We start from the raw sequence: 27,502 nt of genomic DNA, 5'->3' as shown, positions 1-27,502 counted from the left end.
CATACATAGAGATAAAAATCATTCATATGGTGAACACCTGGTAACCGACATTAACAAGATGCATATATAAGAATATCCCCATCATTCCGGGACACCCTTCGGATATGATATAAATTTCGAAGTACTAAAGCATCCGGTACTTTGGATGGGGTTTGTTAGGCCCAATAGATCTATCTTTAGGATTCGTGTCAATTAGGGTGTATGTTCCCTAATTCTTAGATTACCAGACTTAATAAAAAGGGGCATATTCGATTTCGATAATTCAACCATAGAATGTAGTTTCACGTACTTGTGTCTATTTTGTAAATCATTTATAAAACCTGCATGTATTCTCATTCCAAAAATATTAGATTTTAAAAGTGGGACTATAACTCACTTTCACAGATTTTTACTTCGTCGGGAAGTAAGACTTGGCCACTGTTGATTCACGAACCTATAACAATATATACATATATATCAAAGTATGTTCAAAATATATTTACAACACTTTTAATATATTTTGATGTTTTAAGTTTATTAAGTCAGCTGTCCTCGTTAGTAACCTACAACTAGTTGTCCACAGTTAGATGTACAGAAATAAATTGATAAATATTATCTTGAATCAATCCACGACCCAGTGTATACGTATCTCAGTATTATTCACAACTCAAACTATATATATTTTGGAATCAACCTCAACCCTGTATAGCTAACTCCAACATTCACATATAGAGTGTCTATGGTTGTTCCGAAATATATATAGATGTGTCGACATGATAGGTCGAAACATTGTATACGTGTCTATGGTATCTCAAGATTACATAATATACAATACAAGTTGATTAAGTTATGGTTGGTATAGATTTGTTACCAATTTTCACGTAGCTAAAATGAGAAAAATTATCCAATATTGTTTTACCCATAACTTCTTCATTTTAAATTCGTTTTGAGTGAATCAAATTGCTATGGTTTCATATTGAACTCTATTTTATGAATCTAAATAGAAAAAGTATAGGTTTAAAGTCGGAAAAATAAGTTACAAGTCGTTTTTGTAAAGGTAGTCATTTCAGTCGAAAGAACGACGTCTAGATGACCATTTTAGAAAACATACTTCCACTTTGAGTTTAACCATAATTTTTGGATATAGTTTCATGTTCATAATAAAAATCATTTTCTCAGAATAACAACTTTTAAATCAAAGTTTATCATAGTTTTTAATTAACTAACCCAAAACAACCCGCGGTGTTACTACGACGGCGTAAATCCGGTTTTACGGTGTTTTTTGTGTTTCCAGGTTTTAAATCATTAAGTTAGCATATCATATAGATATAGAACATGTGTTTAGTTGATTTTAAAAGTCAAGTTAGAAGGATTAACTTTTATTTGCGAACAAGTTTAGAATTAACTAAACTATGTTCTAGTGATTACAAGTTTAAACCTTCGAATAAGATAGCTTTATATGTATGAATCGAATGATGTTATGAACATCATTACTACCTTAAGTTCCTTGTATAAACCTACTGGAAAAGAAAAAAATAGATCTAGCTTCAACGGATCCTTGGATGGCTCGAAGTTCTTGAAGCAGAATCATGACACGAAAACAAGTTCAAGTAAGATCATCACTTGAAATAAGATTGTTATAGTTATAGAGATTGAACCAAAGTTTGAATATGATTATTACCTTGTATTAGAATGATAACCTACTGTAAGAAACAAAGATTTCTTGAGGTTGGATGATCACCTTACAAGATTGGAAGTGAGCTAGCAAACTTGAAAGTATTCTTGATTTTATGTAACTAAAACTTGTAGAATTTATGAAGAACACTTAGAACTTGAAGATAGAACTTGAGAGAGATCAATTAGATGAAGAAAATTGAAGAATGAAAGTGTTTGTAGGTGTTTTTGGTCGTTGGTGTATGGATTAGATATAAAGGATATGTAATTTTGTTTTCATGTAAATAAGTCATGAATGATTACTCATATTTTTGTAATTTTATGAGATATTTCATGCTAGTTGCCAAATGATGGTTCCCACATGTGTTAGGTGACTCACATGGGCTGCTAAGAGCTGATCATTGGAGTGTATATACCAATAGTACATACATCTAAAAGCTGTGTATTGTACGAGTACGAATACGGGTGCATACGAGTATAATTGTTGATGAAACTGAACGAGGATGTAATTGTAAGCATTTTTGTTAAGTAGAAGTATTTTGATAAGTGTATTGAAGTCTTTCAAAAGTGTATAAATACATATTAAAACACTACATGTATATACATTTTAACTGAGTCGTTAAGTCATCGTTAGTCGTTACATGTAAGTGTTGTTTTGAAACCTTTAGGTTAACGATCTTGTTAAATGTTGTTAACCCAATGTTTATAATATCAAATGAGATTTTAAATTATTATATTATCATGATATTATCATGTATGAATATATCTTAATATGATATATATACATTAAATGTCTTTACAACGATAATCGTTACATATATGTCTCGTTTAAAAATCATTAAGTTAGTAGTCTTGTTTTTACATATGTAGTTCATTGTTAATATACTTAATGATATGTTTACTTATCATAGTATCATGTTAACTATATATATATATCCATATATATGTCATCATATAGTTTTTACAAGTTTTAACGTTCGTGAATCACCGGTCAACTTGGGTGGTCAATTGTCTATATGAAACATATTTTAATTAATCAAGTCTTAAAAAGTTTGATTGCTTAACATGTTGGAAACATTTAATCATGTAAATATCAATCTCAATTAATATATATAAACATGGAAAAGTTCGGGTCACTACAATAAGTGCTCAATGTTTTAGATGAGTTGGGTAACATTCAGGATGCATTTCATGCATCAGCTTACTGAAGATGCCTGTAAGGCTAAAAACATCATCTTTCCTTTTGTGGGTATATATTCAGATGACATACTCATGTTAACAAGAAACGAAATCAATTTGTTGATCTCTAAGGTCAACAGACTTAACGAATGGCATATACCTATTCTTACTTTTATACGCCCAAGTACCTTTCAAGGTAAATCGCTCACTTCTGAGCCCACGAGTCTCTCGGAACTTTGATACGCTCCTTCTTCTTCAAATTTGGTACTGTTGTTGGTCACTCCTCAAAATTTCGGGACGAAATTTTCTTTAACGGGTGGGTAATGTAACGACCCGACTTTTTTGACTTATATTTTTGTGCTCTATACTTTCACGAATCTGCGTATATATGCGTACTGAGCTAGTTTATGCTCTGGGATCTTTATTCAGTATTAATTACTTTCGTTAGTATCTTACAACTTATTGTTAAGTGCGTAATCACTTAACTTGATCCTCGAACGCTTTTACTACCGTTAGTGTCACTGGTCATATGAAACGAGCTATGTACTTTGTACTCGTTAAACTTTTGTCATAATTGGAATATTATGACTACGTATGTAGTGACCCGTCCTAATCCACCTGGACGAAGTCTTCAACAGATGGTCCCATTGTGAGGTTCTGACCTCTATATGCCATGAACGACTCCAAGTGATATCTTTAAAATGAGTAAATGCACAGTGGAAGATTTCTTTCAGACCTGAGAATAAACATGTTTTAAAAGTGTCAACCAAAAGGTTGGTGAGTTCATAGGTTTATCATAAACAATAAAATTCATAATTTTGATAGACCACAAGATTTTAAATACAGTACACCTATCTCGTGTACGAAACCATTTTTCATAATGCTTGGCAGAGTAAGTTCATATCCTTTTCTCCCCCGTAGGTTGCCTAGCGATTTTTAATAACCGTACACATATCTCGTGTACAAAAATAACATACACATAACCTGTGTATAAAATCATTCTCTCGATACATAACATTCACTTTGCTTTCATTGATTGGCTTGGTAACCGACCTTAACATATAATGCGCATCAATAATATCCCCAAAACAGAACATCTCGTCTGTATAAATATATAAACTTTGAAGTACTAAACACCACGCCCACTAGCTCTTCCGTCTAGTGAACATTATGGGTGGGGGTGTTAAACCCGGTAGCTACCATTAGGATTCGCGTGAATTAGGGCCATACCCAATTCTAATTCTTAGGTTACCAAGCAATAATAATCAGGGGAAAAATATTCACAACAATTAGTGGCAATTATCACGTCCAACTAATTCAATAATAATCCACAGAACTTCTGTCTGCATAATAATTCATTCGAGGAATGTTTTGCTTGTGTCTATCTCGTCAAACATTTATAAAAGCATTTCATGTATTCGCAGTTCAAAATATATTTCAAAAGCATTTAATAAAGCAGTTATAAAATAGCGCATGTATTCTCAGTCCCAAAATATAAAGAGTAAAAGGGAATCAAATGAACTCACAATACGATATTTTGTAGTAAAAATATGCATACGACGATACTGAACAATGCAGGGTTTGTCTCGGATTCACAAACCTCAAAGGAGTAGTCCAAAAAAAATGTCCAAGTCCGGATTTGAACCCGCGACGTCCCGATAACACCCTTAACCATTGGACCATCCGTTTGTTTTAGTTGTTACTGCTCGATTAATTACCTAACATATATGAAACGATTTTGCTTTCCTCCTTCATTTTAACCCAATCAACCTAATCCATCTTAATCTATCACCATACATCATCCTTATTATCATCGTTACTATCACCGTATCCATAATCATTATTATTGTTTTCAATATTATCTTCTTCGTTAATCACTCTCTTCATTCATCATCTTTATTATTATTAAAACCATACGTATCATAGTCTTAATCATTATCTAATTAACTTCATAACCATAATCATCTTTCTTATATCATATTCATCACTATTATCATGATATTATAATCATCATGATCATCTCATTTTCAAGCATACAACCATCATCATAATTATCATGATGACCATCATAACCGCATCATCCTATCATCATCAATATGTCATCATTTTATGTATTATTTATAACATCGAATCATTATCATCTTAGTACGATATCATTATCATCTAATCATCTTTACTCATCATCGTATCATCATTCTTTACAGTTCAAGGAATCTATTGTAGCTCAACAATAATTAACTGCTAAATAAATATGGCCGTAGAAGTTGATGTTAGTTGCATGTTAAATCTTGGTTTGTTTGGCTTCCAAAAATCATGGCCTAAATGGATATAAAGGATAATGGTGGCCCAAATAGAAACTTACGGATTCCATTCTTATTTGTTTGGTGGAACGATTTAAATAAAAGAAAAGTATATGGTGCATTGGATACTCATTATCATAGTGTGTTACACCTATTTTGTTTAAAAAAACTGAAAAGTAGGACACCAATACTCACTTTGTGTTATCTTGTCCCCTTGATTAGTATATAATTATAAGGATCACCTTAACAGCATTTGTTACTAATTTCACAAATACATCTCTAACCCATTTAATACCATCAATTCTTCCTGACATTCTGCAGTACGAGTGTGCTGTGTGACACAGACACCTCATCAAATTTTCAAATAACCGAAGAAGAAACATGGATAAGATGACGTTATAGTGGTGGTCATGGTGTGGTTTTTCCTCGGGCAAAATAAGAGAGAGCGAATGAGAGTGAAGGAGGTGGTGGTGTCATGAAAGGTGATGTTGTGGTTCGAATATGCTGGCAGAATAGTGTTCGAGTAGGCAGTAAATAGCAGTAAGGGATGATTGAAGATGATATGATGGTTTTGTCTTGCCCGAACAGAAAAATAGAATAAGAAGCAGGAGGGTCGAATTGTTGATGATGTTTTTGTCGTGGATTATAGGTTTCAAGAGAAAAACCAATGTGGTGGCTCGTTGCTCATGGCAAATCAATAGAAGAATAGAAAGGGTCTCGATGGTATTCGAAATTCATGGTTGATCAAGAGAACCGAAGATGTGGTTGTTGATCTCTATCTCCCTCTCTCAGCTTTGTATTTGTAATTATCTATATATATTGTGAGTGATATAGCAATAATAATTGATCAAATTTTATTTTATACAATAGTTTGGATTCCGTTTCTATTGAATTGAGATCGACGTGTAACAAAATTTGAAAGACAATTGTATTGTAGTGTGATTCGAGATCGACAAGAAGAATTAATCTGAAAAGATAACAACAAAATAATAAAAGAAAACAGATGGAGAATGTTGTCAGAAATATTTGAGCCAGGAGGAAGACACCAAAGTAAATTAAAGCAGATGGAGACATATAACAATATTTAGGCTTAATATCTATTCTTTTATTCCTGAATAGAAGCAGCAGGGAAGTATATAGAGGAATTGAGTGATTGATACTTGTAACAAACTCCGACCAAAACAAGAATCATTTACAGTGTTGATTATGATTTAAAATGGATTCGTACAATTAATAGATAATGGAAGCTAACAATTTTTTTCTTATTAGGGTTGATTTGTACTGGTATCCAATTAGAAACAGGAACAAATCACATACCCTTAATTTGATTTCATGAAACTGAATCTAGATTATTTTGTGATTTTATAAAATTTATATTGATAATTAATATATATAATTATATTAAAAATAGTAATTTTATTTCTATTAGTATTAATAATAATTGATAATAATAATAAAGATAATAATAATATAATAAGATCAATAATAATGTTGATAAATAAAAATGATAATAATAATATTATTATTTTCTAATAGCTATAACTATAATTATAATGATAATAATAATAATAATAATATTTATAATAACAATTTATGTATATATATTTTACACATATATAAATATATATATTTTATATAATAATATTAATAATTTCAAGTATTACTATTAATATTAACCATAATATTAATGAAAGTAATGATAATAATATTAATATAACATTTATATTTAAAATTGTAATTAAATTTAATAAAATACAATTTATTAATTATATCCTATTTACTAATTATAATATATTGAATCTTTAATATTTATTAATATATATAACATTACTTATGTATAGAATTCATATATATTTATATATTAAACATAAATGTTCGTGAATCGTCAGAAATAGTCAAAGGTAATTGCATATATGAAAAGCAGTTCAAAAATTTTGAGACTCAACCTATCAGACTTTGCTTATCGTGTCAAGGATATTAAATCGTATCGAAAGTTTGATTTAAAATTGGTCAAAAATTTTCGGGTCATCACAACGTAATACTAATTGTTATTTATTAATAATAATTACTTGGCTTGATGGTTTCTTAATTACGCTTAGTATTTTACTAATGCACACTAGTTAGTCTTAATGAATTTTCTACCTTAATGGACTTAAGCTCACCCTACTCTAACTATTGGAATCTTAAGTTAGCCCAATTTAAATGGATTTATGACTCATTAAGATGTGGGACAAAAATCCATTAAGATGAGCCAACATACTAGCATTTTTGTTAACCATTACTACACATGTTGCATGGGATCCCAACAACAAGCACCACCTTTAGACCACCACCATGCAAAAAGCAAAAAGTTATCCCCCTTGTCCCCCCTTGGCCTACGGTTTTGGAGACACAAAGCACCACCTCCACCACTATAAATACAAGCCTTATTCTTTCATTTCACACTTCATTTCATTCTCATTTTACACACACTTGCTCTCTAATTTTCTCTCTAGTCATTCTCACACTAAAATTGTAAGTTCTTGAATTTTCTTCTTCTTCTCTTTTTCTTCTTAACCACGACATCATCATCATCATCAAAGGATCAAACTTTTTAGCTTTTTGATCTTGTTACATCTTGTAGATTCAAACTTTGATATGAAATCTTCAAGAACATGAAAGATTCAAGCTTATTAGCTTTGAATCTTCATTACTTTATTGGATCTAAGTTTTGAAGCTTAAGATCACTTTATTTTGTTAAAAGATCAAAACTTGTGTTTATGATCTTCATGTAACTTGTAGATCTAGCTTTTTACTTTAAGGATCTTCAAGAACATTAAAGATCCAAGCTTTCTAGCTTAAGGTTTCATTATTTTGTTTAGATCTAAGCTTTTTAAGTTTATGATCTCATTACTTTTACTAGATCTTATCTTTCTAGCTTATGGGCTCATTAATCTTGTAAAGATCCAAGCTTTCTAGCTTAGGTTTCTTAACACTTGAGATCTAAGTTATTATTGTAGATCTCACTTACTTGGAACCTTTTTATGATTTTTATGATGATAAAAATCAAGTCTTCATCATCTCATATGATGAAGATGCATAAACTTGTATCAAAAGGACAAAGGTTGAAGCTTTATTGTGATTATACAATAAAGAGACAACATTGATGTTCAAAACTTGTAGAAAGTTAGCTTTTACTTTTAGTTATGTGTTTATGGTTAAAACTTGGTCATAATGATGCTAAAACATCAAAGAGTTGTACACTTGAGACTTATACGCATCAAGGATGAGAACCGTGATAAGCATCAAGCACCAAGAAATCCACCGGAGCACTTGTTTCTATTTTTCGGGGTCAGATCAGACTCCTGGGACTTCTGGAAAGTTGATTTTCAGATAGTTCGGTTTGAGTAGATGACTTTTCGTTTAAGACTCACCTAAATTCGATATACGGATTAGGATTTATAGCCTTCCGAAAATCACTACGCCTTCGTAACGACGTGCTGAAATTTCTGACCTACTCGAACTTGAACCGTCACCACAGTCAAACGACGTCGAGTTAGGATCTGAAAATTGGACAGCGGTAAGAGGACTCATAAACGGAGCCTTGGCCACTGGCTGCGCATCATTTCAATTTGTATAGAAGTCGTAGCAGCTGTCCGAAGTCATCCCTTTGTTTCGATCTCTATTCTTGTTGAAAACTTACTTTATCTTTTACGAATGATGATGATGATGATGATACTTAAGACTTAACTTATTTACTTTTAAACTTTTAGGGAACAATTTACTGACTTAGTAACCATTGACTTAGGTTGAGGACCTTTTGGATCGACCAACTTACTTGTTTGGACCGACTTACTACTTGCTTACATTTTCGTATCGATTTTACCGCACATTCACTGTGAGTTATAGCTTCCTTTTTACTTTAACTATTTTTGGGACTGAGAATACATGCGCTTTTTATGTTTTACATACTAGACACGAGTACTTAAACTTTATATATGTGTGGGTGACATAACGGCACAAAGATTCCCCTTTGCTCGGTAACGTTAAACTATTGGTTTATGAACCGGTAGATGCGAATCTTAGATATGGATCCATAGGGTTTGACATCCTCACTCGGGCTAGTCGCGCTAGCATTTAACGGGTGTCTAATACTTCGAGAACATACGCACTCGCCAAGTGTACTTTTAGGGGGTGGTATATTATTTTTGCGTTAAGTTAGTTACCGAGTGCCCACGGATAAGCATATACTTTATCATACGGATTTGAGATACTGTTTTGAATACGAAATCTCGTAGTCTACATTACATTGTTGTTTACAATCAAACTATAGCTCACCAACATTCGTGTTGACTTTTTAAAGCATGTATTTCTCAGGTGCTTAGACGTTGTTGCTTCCGCTGTTAGACTTGCTGTTATAGTCTTGGTGTTATAGACTTGCTGTTACAGACTCGCTGTGTTAGACTTCCGCTGCATTGTTTAGAGATGTCTCAATCATGGAACTTTTACTTTGCATTCGCAACTTTTGTTACATTTGAACAATGATTTTGTAATGACCTTTGTGTCACGTACTTATGTTAATGCTTTCTATTCGTAGAAGCACGTTATCCTTGTAAAACATTTGACGTTGGTAAAGACGTCATCTTTTGTAAAACATTTGACGTTGGTAAAGACGTTACCTTTTCATGAATGCAAAACTTGTTTTTAAACAGCATATAGTATTATACCGTGTAATGGACCTGTTGTTGATGATCCGTATACGATGATTTTGTACGGGGCGTCACACATTCGCACTGAGTTCACCCATTTTTTTTTTTAAACTCATTGTGACCAAAAAGGCAAAAAATTTACAAAAGTGACCAAGGTTTTCTTTTTCTACCTAGAACATGGCTTCGTGTAAGTTTCTTTTTCTTTCTTTTTTGGAATGGCATGGCTTCGTGTAAGTTCGTGTTCGTTTTGAGGGAACGCGAGTGCAAGATAAACGAAGGAGATTATGTTGTAAGAATCATGACCGAGAGTTTATATTTTGAGCCCGTGTATAAGGCTCGGACGAGTTTGCACAATAACGCGAGTAGATCGTAGTACTGTGCATTGTCTTCACACAACACGAATTTGTGCGAACCAACTCTTGCTATTTATACAAATAACGTTACAATGTTACATTTTTATATAATTAATGTTTAGTTACTGAGTTTTATCGCTCTTGGTTGTACTGTAGGCGTTTTATAAATTTTTAATTGTAACGTATTATTTGATGTTTAATGTTGTCACGCTTGCAACTAATAGTCATTCATCAAAGATATCGGATTGTTTCCTTTTGGTATGCGTTTTTTGGTTTAGGTTAGTGGGGTGAAGGTCCCTAATCACGCCTTGGTGTTTTGATTACGGGTCCTTGCGGTCCGTTTTTGTAAGCCTTATTGTGAGCATCCTTGAACTTCTAAGAGATTTTATTAATTTTTTATAATTTTTCACAAACATCCCCACAACACTCGGAAGAAGATTCCCTAATTCACCCTTCACCTTACAACATTGTCACGTCACGCTTGTTACACCCACATCGCCACAACCACTTCACGTAACAAATGGTCTAACTGAATATCTCCTACGAAAAAATTATCTAGTCATCTAGCTCCTTAAAAGAAACATAACCTTATCGAGGTTTCGCATTTACAATACCAACCATACTCGTATAAAATAATGGACCATACTCTAAAAACCACTTCTTGCAGTAGTGTTTGTATATAAAATCACAAAGTAAAATATTACAATAAAGTTATCATTTATACATTTATCTGAGTGCCTGTTCTACAAGTAAACCAATAATATCTACTACTTTGTTAGACATATCAAGTATTCACATTTGCTCTCCAGTCATCATCAACCTCTGCTTGGATCCGATTCGACCTGTTTCTTGAGTCAACGTCTCTACCATTGACCCTAGATACTGACATATCCCTCTTTCTCTTTAGTTTACTCTTCGATACCTCTTCTTTCTCATCTGCGAACGATAAAAACCTTTGCAGGCGAACTGATCGAGACCCCTTTTTAACAGACGGGTCAGAAAGTTCAGAATGATGTTTTCCGAAATCACGAAGCATCATACACATATATATAATAATAGCAAGAACACAAGCTACTCCGAAGATTAAAAACAGTCCCCAAAAGCTTTCTAACTGAAGTTGGTCTGAGTCTGATGTTCGTGAGGTGCATGTTTTTCGCTTGAGCCAATAGTCGTGAATCCTTTGAAGCTCGCCGTTCTCGGATAACGTTAGGATTGCAGTCGACATGTCAACCGCCAACGGAGAGTCCCGTGGAAATGCCTGCAAAAAGGATCATAGAATTTTGACTTACATGGTCAAACTAGTAGTTAGGTTGACTTTTAAAGTCAAACAACAGATATGACCTAACTTTGTTTCACGCAAAAACACAAACACTTGGTGTGCATTCTACTGCTACTATTCTTTTTTCACTGAACTAAAATGACAAGGACCATTTAAATTTACATAATTCCATTAATGGAAAGTTGAAGCAAACTGAAAGAACCTACAATTGAGAAAAAGTTGAAAGCAAATCTAGAAGATGACGTAAGCAAGGGGCGAAAGTAGTTAAGGACTGGGGGCGCCCGCCCCATTGGATTTGAAATTTACAGGCTTAAAAATTTGGATTTTGATATTTTGCCCCCAAAGTCTCCATATTTTGCCCAAAATCCTCCAAATTTTACCCAAAAACCTCCATAAAAGTTGTAGTGAATGTGAATGCTTTTAAAAAAAAATCGCCCCCGGTGAAAAAATTCCTGGTTCCGCCACTGGACGTAAGAATGGATATGATGAACAAGTGTAGTATGTTAATCGAGATACTTACAAATCCCCACCCGCTTTTTGTGAATTCTTGGCCGACAACTTGAAACATGCAGTTATTTGAAAGGAAAAGATCGATGTAGGGCCGTTCATCAACAATGGCAGCGACTGTTCCTCGTTCAAGTTTTCCAGCGTATTCTTGGGGCGAACCAAGAGCAACGAGTCTTGATTTTGGTATGTTGAGTTCTTCCATTAAATAATTTTCAGCAAATGATCCAACTTGATACCCGATACGTTCATTGGTTGTCATCAACGACTCGATTCCTCTAATTGGTGATGAAAGTTGTTGCACGGTTAAAATTGATGTGAGGCTAGCAGTGTAACTTGAGTTGATTATCAGAACTACAAATAACCAGATGAATAGAACCATTCGGCCAAGGGTGCTCACCGTGTTTTCTCCTGCAAAGTTTCAGTTTCATCAAAACCTTACCATGATTAGCTGTTGAAATAACTATAGGTGTCCAAATGGGCAGTCCAGCCGGGTGGCCAAATGGGCGGTCCAGCCGGGTGGCCAAATGGGCGGTCCAGCCGGGTGGCCAAATGGGCGGTCCAGCCAGTGAGCCTGGTGACCAAATGGGCGTTCCAGACTTCAGCTAGCAGTTTGGTTCAGTAAATTGGTGAAAATTGCCACCTTAAGAATATATTATTTGCAGTTCATGTATTTAAAACTAAAGGTGTCCAAATGGGCGGTTCAGCCAGGTGACCAAATGGGCAGTCCAGCCAGGTGACCAAATGGGTGGTTCAGACTTCAGCTAGCGGTTTGGTTCAATAAATTGGTGAAATTGCCACCTTTAGAATATATTATTTGCAGTTCATGTATTTAAAACTATAGGTGTCCAAATGGGCGGTCCATCCGGGTGGCCTAATGGGCGGTCCAGCCAGGTGACCAAATGGATGGTTCGCCAGGTGACCAAATGGGCGGTCCAGCCAGGTGACCAAATGGGCGGTTCAGACTTCATCTAGCAGTTTGGTTAGTAAATTGGTGTAAATTGCCACCTTCAGTAGTATATATTATTTGAAGTTCATGTATTTAAAACTTACTCTGTGCGAAAAACATAGTTGACAAGGTAAACCTGCAAAACAAGAGATAACCTTAGCAAAATGATGAGGAACAAATAATTAAAACAATAATTAATTATGTTTATAAGAAGATTAAATGGAGCATAAACAGTTTACCACAATATGGTAACTAACTGTTGCTTAGGTGGGCCCCTAAACTCATCGTTAAGCCTGTGTTCGAGTATCCACACTACAGCTCCAACAACAATGAAGAAAACTGCGGTAACAGCCCACATTAATGGAGTAAAAGGTTTCAAGAAAGCCCAAGCGCTCGACTTTATTTTCTTTATGGGGACGACTACAACTAAACCGGATTCTATATATGGTTGTGTGAAGTCCACAACCTTTGTTCGGTTAGTCACAATCGCAATATCACCAACCGCAGCATCAAACCCCTGCAATATGATTATATTAATAATAATAATGGATAGATCCAAGGGATAAATCTCAACTCTTGGATCATGTGATGGGGGACAATCACACGTGATTACTAGCCTTGGATCACTTGTGATTAACGATCAAGATTAAAACACAAAAATAAAGGAAGGGTAATCTGGTAATCACATGTGATTATATTAAATCTAAGGGCTGCTAATCACATGTGATTGTCCCGCCCATCACATGATCTAAGGGCTGAGATTTATCCCTTGAATCTCAACTTAAATTAAGGATGCAAATGAATATTTACCAATAATAATAATGCATTTTGCTAACGACAGCCTTAGCCCTAAGGGCTGTCGTTAAGGTGCATGAAAAGGTTGTACAAATTAATAACTGTCACTATAAAGTTAATATGAAAACGCCATGTATCACCTTTTTATGCACGTTAACAAGAACCCCAAGGGTTGTCGTTAGCAAATACATATAATTAATAGTAAAATTAGATAATTTATTCAAAGATTAAGGGCCCGTTTACTTACGTTGTATGCAACTTTATTCACGAGCTCGGTGTAGCTCGGGTTTTTGTCACCATTCCCAAACTTGATAAACTCATAAGGAATTGGATATGCAATCAGTTTTCGGGCTGCAAGGAAAACATCTGTGCTAAATCCACGAATTTCGTGGGACCCGTTGACTTGTGTAACGAAATCTTTAAAACTAACTCTTAGTGGAACTCCAATTCGTAACGGTCTCCCGTTATTTGAAAATTCCCATCCGCGAGGCTTCTCTTTAGTGTTTCCGGGCCATATTACAGTGGTCAAACGTTGACTAGCAGAAGAGCGATTGGCTGGTTTTGTATAAAGACTCTCTGGAGTTTGAACCGATAGCCCAGAGTGGTTTGACCAGTATCCAATAACCCGACCCTGAGTCCCAACCATGTTAATTACATCAAATGAAGGGTTCACTAACGACTGGTCAGGACTGAACCAAATGGGCCCGGTCAAACCAGTCATATTAGTATGCAACAAATTGTTAAGCAACTGTTTTCCCCCATCAAAAATACTAAGTGCTCCAAGATTTAAACCTTTCGTCCCCTTTAAATCACTCAAACGAGAATCATTCGAGAAGGATATATGACCACCTTCGTTAAAAAACTTGTCAACCGCACGTGCAATCATCCAAACTGTATCATAAGCATATAGACCATAAGGGTTCAACCCAATCGACCCATTACTCAAATCCTTCCATCTGCTCAAAAAGTCCCTTTTTTTATTCGAATCTGGTACGTGGGGCCGAAGTGTGAGAACCCCTTGTAAAACAGACGCGTTATTCGAAGATATACCAGTAGAATCCAAAACTGTAGATAACCAAGTTGTAACGATCCAAATATACCCTTTTTTCATCATGCCAAGACTCTCTGCAGTCTCAAAAATCGAAAGACCCGTTATGTGATAAGTATGTAAAACGATGACCCGAGATTCCATTGACCTAACTTTGACTAATGCATTATAAATATCTTGTGGAAATAAAGTTGAGTCGGGTGGTAATGGTGCTTTAAACGAGAGCTTACAACGCCTTTCTGAAAGCTTGTCGCCTAATGTGTATATACTATTTCTAAATTGGTCATCGTCGGTGAATATTGCACTTACTTCTCGATAACCGAAATAGCTTACTATTTCAGCAATGGCAGTCATTTGATAAAGATCGTTAGGGGCTGTTTGGATGAAATAAGGATACTGAAGAGGCGAAAGTGACGGGTCTAATGCTGTGAAGGACAAAAAGGGGACGTGGAGTTCGTTTGCAAGATTTGAAAGAACAGGGGCCATAACTGAACTTTGTGGGCCGATTACAGCCACAATGTCAGCCTCCATGTACTTCAATGCTGAAAATCATCATTTTGAAAAGATTTAGTATATCGCATATGTATGCATGAGATCCTACAAAAGGTGGCAGTTTTAACCCATTTGCTTATACGAAATGAGTTCATTTGCAGTGTCTCCTATTTAAAAGGGGTCAAACAGGTAGCATAAAACTATTTGCTTAACACTTATAAAAATTGGATTATCACTAAAATAATACTATGAGTTTAACCATCTTTAATACACTATTTGGTATAAGAGCTCTAAATTTTTTGGACAAAAGGTGTTTAAGCTCAAATTGGCCCAACCTTTACTGAAATCTTCGTTTAGACTGAACCTATTTTTGACATGTTACCCAACTCTTCGGGACCACCATTATACTCAGATATGAACATCATATAGTGTTTGGATATGCTTCGGTATCTCAATTTATCACCTTTAGTTTCGTTAAAGCTTGATAAATAGGTACTAGCATAATAATAATAAGACCATAATAAAAGGTTTATATGTAATATATGCTCTGTCCTTAATGGTCAGTTTTACAAGTTATTAGCAAAAGTATGCTACACAAACATTGAAACTGTTCACCAAGTATTAGTTTTTTTTTGGGTAAAGGGACTTAGTGAATTGTTCTTATTTGTATTCACTAAGTATTAGTTAAAATGACTGATTTCATATGTCAAATTCTACCTCAAAAGGACTAATTTTCACATTTCAAAATTGCATAAATGAAGTCAAGATAGTAACTTACCCCCAACAATACTGAGAAAACCACTGTAATTTGCATCATGAATTGAAAGATTAAGTGATTTTCCTGGTAAAATGGTGGGATCAGAATTGATATCATCAACAGCAGTCTTCATAGCAATAATTGAGACCCTACCATTGATGCTTTCAGAGTTTAAGATGGTTCCAATGTTAACTGTATCGGTTTTCGAATACACAACTAAGAATGTTCTAATAACCAACAATATACACACACAAAATAACATCATTAAACTCCTCATAGTATTAGAGTCAATATGAAAGGAGAAAAAAGTGTAATATAGTGACGAACAAAAGGGTGATTTTTGATATCAAGATAAACTTAAAAGGTACAAAAAAGAACACAATCTATAGAATCTTGAACTGAAAACAAACCCATCAAACAAAGTTAGCATCTTTGTATACACTATAAAGTGATGAACAAAAGGGTAGTTTTTGATATCAAGATAAACTTAAAGGGTACAAAAAAGAACACAACTTATAAAATCTTGAACTGAAAACAAACCCATCAAATAAAATTAGCATCTTTTTATAAATAAATAAAAAACACATAGAAATGTTTATGCAAGAAGAAGTGGAATTAAAGTTATTGAATTTATGCGTGTGGATAGCATGTGAGGCAGGTCTCAATGAAGAATGATTCAGACAAAGTGGAAGACTTAAAATCTTGAAGGTGAAAGGAGGGGTAATGGAGTGGGTGAAGAGTTTGTGTGAAATCTTGATGAATTTTGGGCAGGGTTGCAACTTCCCATTAGTTTATTAGTGGAGTTAGAAGCATGCCTATTGGCTTTATTCCTAGTATTCCTTGCTTTACTTCAATTGGTTGTTGTTTCCTTTATTTCTCTCAATTGGTTAATGTGTTTGTTGTATTTAATTAAGGAAAAAAGAGAATGTTCTTGACCCCTTGTGAAAGGGGATGATGGCCTTTTAGACCATATATAACCCTATCCGGGACATTAAAGGCAGATTGTCCACTTTTTAGTTAAAAAGTGCAATCTGCCTCTAATGTGGCAGTATCAACCTCTGACACTAAAATAATACTGACGCCTCTCCAGTGTCAAATAGATCCCACCAGTTTTATTTTTTCTTTTCCTTTTTTATTTTATTATGCATACAAATTATATTACATATAATTAAAAAACATATAAAAATTAACCATTACATAAAAATTTAACCATTACATAAAATTTAACCATTACATAAAATTTAACCATTACATAAATTTAACCATTCATGGTGCGGAATGCTGACGGAAGGTTCCAAATATGCTCAACTAGATCATCGGTTAGTTGGTCGTGCACCGTCCTATCTCTTATTTCTCGAATGATAATGTCTTGATCCCGTCCTCTATTCGGTATCCGTTCCGGACGATTCTCCATATCTTCGGTAATGAACTCTTCCTCCCAATCACTTAACGCAAATCCTTGATCCTCCAAAATCATATTATGTAATATGATACAACAGTCCATAACTCTCCGCATCTTGTTTACCGACATAGTGCGTGCTGCTAACCTTAAAATATGAAATCGACCTAGAAGAACCCCAAATGCCCTCTCTACATCCTTTCGGGCACTAGCTTGAAACCTAGTAAACTTAATCCTTGGATCATCTGTCGGACACGCACAACCTTTGACTAGAGTAGCCCAGTCAGGATATATACCGTCAGCTAAGTAATAGCTTTTTGTGTACTGATTACCGTTTACCTCAAATGGTGCTAGTGGAGATGTTCCCTTTTTAAGTTTATCAAAAACATAGGATTGATTCAAAACATTTATATCATTGTTGGAACCCGCCATTCCAAAAAATGCATGCCAAATTCACAAGCCATACGAAGCAACTGCTTCAAGCATAATGGTAGGTTTCTTGTGGTCACCCCTAGTGTATTGTCCCTTCAAAGCAACGGGACAATTCTTCCACTCCCAATGCATACAATCAATACTCCCGAGCATACCCTTAAAACCATGTTTCTCTTCATGCTTACTATATAAACGTTGAACATCGTATGCATTGGGAGATCTCATGTAACGTTTTTTGTATAATGTAATAATACATTTACAAAAGTTATCTAAACAAAGTATTGAGGTTTGCTTACTCATTTTTAAATATTCATCAAACATATCGGCGCCAGTTCCATACGCCAATTGGCGTAGAGCCGAAGTCATTTTTTTGCAATATTGTAAAAGTCGGCCGACCGATAGCATCAAAACGTTCCCTAAAAAATCTAAAATGCTCGGGAGTATCATGAGAATCGAAATTAGAAATACCTTGCGATATTCGGAGAAATAGTTCAATCCGCATACGAAAACGCCTTTTAAATTTATATGGCGGAAACACGGGTGTGTCACTAAAATAATCCTTCCATAAGTTTTCTCCAGCTTCTTCACGATTTCTTGGAATATAAATTCATGATCTTGGAACACGGTCGGATTCGACTTCGTCATCATCATCTTCTAAATGTTGAATTAGTGCAATAATACGCTCGTCTTCCGAATCGGAATCGTAACTAAGTAAATACGATGCCATGAAAGAAAAATAATTGATGATGAGAGAAAATTGTATGATTTAATTGATAGAATTGAAAGAAAAATAAAGAGAAATGGTGTGTTAAAAGTGTAGAATGGATGGGTTTATATAGATAAAAATATATAGAATTTAAAAAAAAAAAAATTTGACAAAAACTCAAATATAGCCGTTAGCCAACGGCTTAAATTTTCAGCCAATCAGAAGCCGCCACGTACTTCTGACGCTGCCTCACCCACCCGTGAAAAAGTTGACTGGCGCCCCTCCCGCGTCAGCCGTAACGCCCCACTAGGGGCGTCAGGGGGCGTCACCCACTGCCAGCGCGTCTGACGGGACCCCTCTGACGCCGCGTTAAAAATGGTCTTACCATCATATCTTAATCTTACCCCTTTAGTTGTTATACTAGTATTTCTTTAAATTTTATATTTTTATTATTGTAATTTTTTTTTGAAACGCAAGATATTATATAATGGGAGGTGATCCTCACACACCAGTTTTTGATCCATGTACACTTTTGTATCATAAATTTACAGTTATGCCCCTAGATTAATCTAGCGAGTTGAATTTGTATTATTATTGTAAGTGTAATTAAGGTTAAAATAGGTAATTAGGTGTGCATGGATCAAAAAGTGATGTGTGAGGATCACCACCCTTATATAATACTCAAAGCGAATGATTACAATACAAGGCACCGATCAACAGAGAGATCGGCCCAATCGAAACGAAATGTAAGTCGTGTGCAAAGAGAGCACCCGAACTACAAGGTTACATTTTTTATTATAGTAATAGTAAATAGTAAAGATGTAAGGTCATAAACTATAAGGATTGAAATAGTATGCTCTCTTTAATTTTATGTTATTACTTAACAAATTTAAGAACCTTTTTTGGTCTTAAATTATATCTAGATCTAGATGAATCTTGGTAAATTTGATGCAATCAATCTATTCATAGAGTGGTTATGGGCTTTTTTGCTATAAAATGTATTTGGTTTATGAGGAGACGAACGATATTTCGAAGTTCTATGTTATACATTCCTTTAAAGTTGTCTCCAAGAGATATATATGCAATTCAATCAAATAAAGCATAAAATGTATAAAGGGACCAGAAATTTAAAAGATCTGTACAACTTTTACATTATAATTATAATTATAATTATAATTATAAATAAGTATATCAGCTGGCATGAATGAATAGTAGGAATAGTAACATGATGATGTCAGCATTTTTTTTTTTTTTTTTTTTTTTTTTTTTTTTTTTTACATTCAAATTTTTGAGCTCAAATAGGCCTATGATCTCGTCCTAGTTTGTTTATATATCAGTGATGGAATACATTTGAAAGGAAAAAATTAAATTGCAATTACTATTGGAACATCTAACATTTAGAAAGGTCTATGTTTTTTAGATACATCAAAATTATTTAAACAGTCCTGCATTTCTTTATTACAATCTGTAACGTATAAACAAAAATAATTCTGAACTTGAACTTAGTGTATCATAAAGGGGGTATATGCGCCACCTGCATTTAGGGGAAAAAGAATTTTACACAAAAAAAAAAGAAGTTTTTTTACCAAAAAATAAGTTTTTTTGACTTTGAAAAATTTATTAAATTTTTATACTCGTTTCATCTGTATCCGAGTTCAAGTTCCGCCACGGCTTATAAGGTATTGAATATTCAAATCTGGTGGATTGCAAATATAAACATGTTAAAATCATGGTTATGTTAACAGAATATATACTTTTTAAAATTTAGTGTAAGGTGACATCATGGTTACGATTCATGTGCTTGTATCGACTGCAATTGACTTGTTCCTTAGACAATGACATCAAATAAAGGGCACATTCTTTATTTATTCTTTTTTCAAAACTTCATTTTAAAATGAGATATTGTATGGTTAAAATCAAACACAAACAATTTCGTATGTAAGATGTCAACTATCAACTCAAGTATTTATGGTGGTGAGTATATATGTGTGAGAGCTTGTTTCAAGCTTCAAAATAAATTTGAAAACGTTGATTAAACAAAAAAAAAAAAAAAAAAAAAAAAAAAAAAAAAAAAAAAAACGAAATAGATTATACATTTGAGTGTAATACAGTGATCATTTTTAACAATGACCGAACATTTTTTTGGGGCGAAAAAACGAATACTCATATAGAAACGAGGTCGTTTTCAAAAGAAAAACGCTCTCAACAAGAAACACAAAAAAGACAAGGAAACGGGACTCGCACCTAGAAAACAACTATCTAAACGAAACTAGCTATAAACGAGCCTCCAAAACAACCTGAAAAACCATAGAGACAATCTAACCATAGAGAACCGATTACAACACGAAAAGAAGAACAAATCAAACTAACTATCAAAACAAACCCGATCGCTTAACCTCGAGGACCTGTCCTTTTCAATTTACCGTTAACCGTCTCTTTGATGATATAGCGACGATTGTTAAATAAGTCCACCATTGTCGGATTGACAATAGCAATGGTTGGCGGATTTGTAGGGTTTATGTTCAAAGAACATACATGTTACTGTAAAATATGATTGTGATTTTAGATTAGTCGACAATCAAGTATCCAATACCTAATGTGTTAATGAATAAGGTCAGGGTTTTGGTTTTATACCCACAAATGGGAACGTAATGTGCAACCTCTCCCATGACCGGAGCGGCTCAATACCTAAAGTTTCTCTCTTACCTTCCGGCGTAATAACATGGATCATTTTATCTGGCCCCTTAGGCTCGCTTTCTCCCTTTTCTTTTGGTGTAGCCCCGGTTTCTGCTTTTAAGTGTTATAGTTCTCCTATATTTCAAGCACGCGACTACCTTTTCTACCAAGGCCTTACACTATCTTTGCTGTAACAACCCGACTTCGATTTACCAAAAACACACAATAAAAAAAAAATTTCTGCTGTAGCATAACTGGACGGCGTCCAGTTTTCTGGACGGCGTCCAGCACTTAAGACCGGAACGGCGTCCAGCATATCTGGACGGCGTCCAGATTGCCTGGAAGCTGCTATCCCCGGTTCCAACTCACATGAGCGAAAATCCCGCTTCCCGACACTTTTAAACGAAACCCCTTTCACAACATAACACAATATAATAAAATAAGAGGTTTTCCATCAACAAAACAAGTTTTACATCATCGGGCCCACAACGGCCCGAAATGCGCGTTTCGATTAAAAATACAAGTTTCGAACACTACAAGTTTAATTTCCAAACGACACTAGAGCATGGTGTTTGGGGTTAAACTACCCAAATCTTGGCCGAACTTCAAAAGCTAATAACCCAAAAGCATCCCCTATCAAAGCGAGCGGGAAACCACTAATCCAACCGTATACATTTGCCCTTGTCCACGCCGGAGCCTAAAAAGGTAAACAACGAGAGGGTAAGCTAAAGCTTAGTGAATGCAATAATTACACATACATATATATAACCCATCTATTTGCAATCACATTCATCAAATACCTCATACGAACTTATAACTCAAATAGCATGTCATCAAACCCGTAATACTAACAAGTCGTACATTATCACAAAACCGCATTAGCATACACTCAACTCAATATATATATATAATTATGCTAACAATCTCAATATGGTTAACCATAAATGCTATGGTGCTATCGGCTCGTGGTTCACACCATACGCAATTGAGTCATACTCTTTTATAGTGCTACCGGCTCGTGGTTCACACTCGATGCTACCGGCTCGTGGTTCACATCTTAGTTTATAGTGCTACCGGCTCGTGGTTCACACTCGATGCTACCGGCTCGTGGTTCACATCTTAGTTTATAGTACTACCGGCTCGTGGTTCACACTCGATGCTACCGGCTCGTGGTTCACATCTTATCGTACACATGCTATGGCACTACCGGCTCGATGGTTCATGCCATATGTGACAATCGCTCCAAATCCATATGGACGAACACGTCATTCATCGATTTCATTGCGGGGTATTTGACCTCTATATGATACGTTTTGTAAACATTGCATTCTTTTGAAAAGGCACACCATAAATGAATATTTAAATCAAAGGTTTTCGACATCTGATGATTTCTACATATAGACAATCACCGTAAATAATAGTTTACAATAGTACTTCCGTTGACAATGCAGTCAAAATAAGATACATGGTGATGATTTGGTGAATGCAACGTTTCCTTGAAAAATATGCCATGTACGACTCCATGCACATAGCTTGTCTAACATATAAGCAAACAGCGGAAGACTTCTAGGAAATCTGAGAATAAACATGCTAACAAGTGTCAACACAAAGGTTGGTGAGTTCATAGTTTTAGTGTTTCGCATAATCTGTATATAAAAGTGGATCACAAGATTTCAGTTGTTTCATCCAGAAACGTTTATCAAAAGTTTGTCAATAGATTCTATGTAACAGAGCACCCTGGTAACTAAGCTTTAACGTTATAACGATAAATACCCCATTCGTTTTAATACACGCAAACCAACGTGTCCTAAACTCAAATAACACACGTCCGTTAAAAGGCTAGCGCTCTAGCTCGGACGTGGATGTCAAGCCCTATGGATCCATATATTGTTATTCGCGCCCACCAGTCCATATCCTATGTACTGGCAGCTACTAGTTACCAAAGCTAAGGGATTTTCGGTTCAAACTCAGTGTAGAATTAAGTATGTACTTGTATCCATTGCGTTTAAAATAAATTACATGTATTCTCAGCCCAAAAATATATATTGCAAAAGCAATTAAAAATGGAGCAATGAAACTCACCTTAGCAGCACATAAAGTTGTTCATCGTAATGTGACCGAAACTCAGAATATCAAATAATCGTAGATCTCAACCTAGAGAACATATGTTGGTTAATAAATGTCTATCAAGCTAGGTCAGGTCATAGTGTATCACAATCCTAATGCTCGATATCGACATACAAAAGTTATCCAATATTGTTTCAAAAAGTCAATTTTGACAATAGTTCAACAAAACGAGACGTGCCTTATATAAGGATTCATTTACTCGGTTGGTAATATTTAAAAGTTCACTTTATCAGTCTCGTAAACAAGTTGTTTAAATCTTAATTGCAGATTCAAAAGCAATTTCAATTAACGTCAATCATAATTCAGTTGATCATATCTTTTAATCCGTTCATCGAAACTATTCGATATCTAAATGAAAAGTTATTGATTTTTCGTCAGCTTTCCAAAAACATGTATATCATATACCTTTTATAAGTAATATATGTATTTAATTAGTGATTCATTATAAACTGTTTAACGACAAAATTTAGTATACAAGCATGCATAAATATATATACTCGAGCACTAGACATGGATACATAATTAATATATAAAAGATAAGATATGAGTGCTTACGTATCAGTATTGAGAGTCAATATTGTAGGAAAGTACGTAGACATAACGGAGATGATAAACACTAGGTTTGATTCACAAATATACCCCCGAACATTACCCATAACCTCCTTGGCAATAACTCATAATTTCCTTAGCTCTATCCCGCTTGAAAATCATTTTGAAAGTGACACGCTCATAACCTCGTCGTAGTATTTTATGTATAATACTAATTAATAATATTAATAATAATAAGATTAATAATAATATTAATCTTAATAATAATAATAATAATAATAATAATAATAATAATAATAATAAATAAAATAAATACGGAGTAATATTAGAGAAAGAAGTGTGAAAACTGAGCAATTTATAGAACCTTTTCTGAAAAAGTACCCCATGCGATCGCATGAGATTTGTGCTTCAAGGCTATGCAATCGCATGGCACCCTGCGACAACTCACAAATTTTTAACTTCTTGTTTGTCGACATAATTTTATATTATATATATAATATATTTAATTTATATAATTAATTATATATTATATTAAATTCACATGCATAGTTGACTTGTAATTTTTGTTCTGATAAGTCGTACGTCATCACTCGACTTATGTGCCAGTTCCGGTTTTTCAAATGTCCTTTCGTACGCTGAGAAAAACTTGCATTTTACGTTTCGTGTCACGTACCTTTGTCAAAATATAGCCTTAAATTATCCCTAAACTATACCACTCAAAGTATATCTTAAACTTTCGAGTATTTTGGTCATTTACTTCTATAAATCATCGTCTCGCTATTTGTTAATATATATATAATAACAATTCATTTTTATGACCAAGTTAATATTATATTTTATCGTATTGTTAAATATATATTTTCAATATTAATAAACACGTTTTAAAATACATATCGCAAGTTATTCATATATCTAATTCGAACAGTTAATATTCCTTATTATTGTATGTGTCCAAATTACGTTATTTAAACAAACACTTTACCATTTATTCCGAATACCGTTAAGAATGAATGATTTCCCAAATCAACGTGGACCTCACAACAGAGACCCGTAATAATATCATAATCCTTAAGGGACTCATTAAATATCTTTTAATTCAATCGTTTGGTATAATCTTTTAATTTCGTAGTTGAATATATCAATCAGATAATCAAACCAATAAGTTTAATGCACAGTATCATTTACTTAACACTTTGTTACGTTTTCAAGTTATAGTGTGTGTATATATATATATATATATATATATATATATATATATATATATATATATATATATATATATATATATATATATATATATATATATATATATATATATATATATGTATATATTTACATATAATTGTTCGTGAATCGTTGAGAACAATCGAAGGGTAATTAAATAGTTCAAGAATTTTGAGATTCAACTTCATAGACTTTGCTTATCGTGTCGGAAACGTTAAAGATTAAGTTTAAATTTGGTCAGAAATTTCCGGGTCATCACAGTACCTCCCCGTTAAAGAAATTTTGTCCCGAAATTTGAGTGAGGTGGTCATGGCTAACAATAAAAATGTTTTCATGACGAATATGAGTTGATAAATAGAATTTTTATTACCGTTGAATAATATGGATAAAACAATCCTATTACTCGAAGCATATGAGAGAAGTTATCGTAAAATAGTGAATTGAAGGAATAGAGATTCGCCTTAACTGTTGACGTAGTAACGATTGATTTCCAGAATTTAAGGAATAGAAAATCTTTATTATCTAAATAAGATTTGATTCTTCAGAATTTGCGGAAATTAGGATTTTCTTTGATTAAATGCGTAATCTGCCTCGATTGCTATGTCTGATATTTTGCTATAAATTGACCTCTTCCGTTTCATTTATTTTCACCACTCCTATTATCTTCTTTCTTATTTCATACTTACAAAAGATTTGTGAAAATGCTTCATCCAGTTCTGATTCTTGATATTTTCTTGGCTATCATATCATTCATTCTTCTTTTTCATCTGCCAGCAGAGGAGGTTATTTTCTTCTACTATTACCTTGGGGTTATATTGTTTTTCATTCTCCCGTGTCTTTATATTGCTATACACATTGATATACACGGTTTGTAATTTCGGGGTTGTTTTCGGGCTTTATATTTTCCATTATATTTCGGAGCTTCATGCTTTTCGTTTTCTCTTCCCGACTTTAAGTCAAGCGAATAATGGTCCAGAATTAGTAGGTATGAATTTCGGAATGAACATAATTAATGTTCTAAGAAAGAAACGGTAATGGCACAATCTGACTTGTCAAATTACCAGAATATCTGGAAAAGACCGAATCATCAAGAAAAATATTTTCTTAATATATTTAGAGGTTAAATATAATGAAAGAATTATGTAACATGGTTCATGATGAGGGTGTGATCTGTGAACCTTTATCACGTTCCATTAGAAACTCATCATGACTTACTGTAATATAATCACGTTGATCAAGTGTCATTATATTATACTAATTCATGCTTCAGTTCCCAACACTACTTCAAAACATTCATATTTTAAACTTGAGGGTTTCAGAATTTAGAAACTAAAATAGTTTCTTTTATGATGTAATACAGATAGCGCGAAGAGATGAATGATTTCAGATAAGAATAGTTATGAAGATATCTCCAGAAATATCGAGGATATTTATAATGAAAGATACGATGATATCTTAGAATTTCTAATATCAGAGGATGATGCGGAAAATCTGTATGTGAAGGTTTAGAATGAGAAGTAAGGTGTTTGCTAACGATTTTAGCAGACACTGAATCATTTGGATCCTTTGAAGGTAGATTTCGTCCTTGTGATTTGTCCACAGCCTCCTTCATGGTCTGTTCAATCCGTTTTCCAGTTCCAAATCTTCTCTTTTTCTCAGCTTTACCACCTTACCATTCTTTATCATCAAACTTTTGACTGTTAAGGTCGTTTACAGTTTTTTTGATGCTTCATCAGCATTGTTCCAATTTCAGAGAACTAGTTCATAGTTTAGGGTGTTTTTCAGAAACTTCACATTCGAAGTCTGTAAGTCTAGGAGATAGACATTATATGTTTATATATAACTGTTGGTTTAGAATTGCTGTGAAATTCGAAATACTGATTGCTAATTCCCGGTAGTTGGTATGGCAATTATCATTACAAGATGTGGATGAGTACATGATAGGTTTTCAATGAGTATAAGAATTTTTCGAAAGATCAAGGATAAATGAAGTTGTTGGTAAATTTACTGCTAATGTGGTGGAACATGAAAGGTTCCCCAGTAACAAAAACGTACATGTCAAGGTTATAATAAGGCTAATCTGAAAAGTCGAGGTTGACTGGTTGGAAGTATAGTAAAACTGAATACTTTGAAAAAAGATTGCAAGATTATTTTCGGTAAAAACAACGCTAAAGGATCTTGCACGGTTTTGAAGTCAAAGTATAGTTTTGAAAGATGTAGAGATCTAAGAATGACGTTACCGGTTCAGAGTTATGACTTGGATTTTGATCCGTCAATATCAGAATATGTAATTGAATTTGTATGAAATAATTGTGTATCACTGTGAAGATAGTGAGTATAGTTAATGATTTTTGAATCAAAGTTGAAGAATGTACAGTGTAACATATTAATT

The 27,502-nt window shown here is 34.0% G+C and overlaps 3 protein-coding genes across 3 annotated transcripts; all 3 read right to left on the bottom strand.

The window, feature by feature from the left end:
• Positions 1 to 10,801: 10,801 nt before the first annotated feature.
• LOC139873507 (glutamate receptor 3.2-like) lies at positions 10,802 to 16,777 on the bottom strand. The gene is made up of 6 exons (XM_071861433.1): positions 16,019 to 16,777; positions 13,948 to 15,290; positions 13,145 to 13,422; positions 13,010 to 13,041; positions 11,973 to 12,367; positions 10,802 to 11,431 (listed from the first exon to the last, which is right to left on the bottom strand). Exons 1-6 carry the CDS (start codon positions 16,272 to 16,274, stop codon positions 10,958 to 10,960), a joined length of 2,778 nt encoding a protein of 925 aa, XP_071717534.1. The 5' UTR covers positions 16,275 to 16,777; the 3' UTR covers positions 10,802 to 10,957.
• Positions 16,778 to 17,255: 478 nt separating this feature from the next.
• Positions 17,256 to 17,828, bottom strand: LOC139870991 (uncharacterized). Its single transcript, XM_071858749.1, has one exon. The coding sequence runs from the start codon at positions 17,826 to 17,828 to the stop codon at positions 17,256 to 17,258; it is 573 nt and encodes a 190-aa protein (XP_071714850.1).
• A 21-nt stretch (positions 17,829 to 17,849) lies between these two features.
• LOC139870990 (uncharacterized) lies at positions 17,850 to 18,194 on the bottom strand. Its single transcript, XM_071858748.1, has one exon. It carries the CDS (start codon positions 18,192 to 18,194, stop codon positions 17,850 to 17,852), a length of 345 nt encoding a protein of 114 aa, XP_071714849.1.
• Positions 18,195 to 27,502: the final 9,308 nt, after the last annotated feature.

The sequence above is a fragment of the Rutidosis leptorrhynchoides genome, chromosome 10 (assembly GCF_046630445.1).
Source record: "Rutidosis leptorrhynchoides isolate AG116_Rl617_1_P2 chromosome 10, CSIRO_AGI_Rlap_v1, whole genome shotgun sequence".
Classification (NCBI taxonomy): domain Eukaryota; kingdom Viridiplantae; phylum Streptophyta; class Magnoliopsida; order Asterales; family Asteraceae; genus Rutidosis; species Rutidosis leptorrhynchoides.
This window is presented reverse-complemented; position numbering and strand designations above follow the sequence as displayed.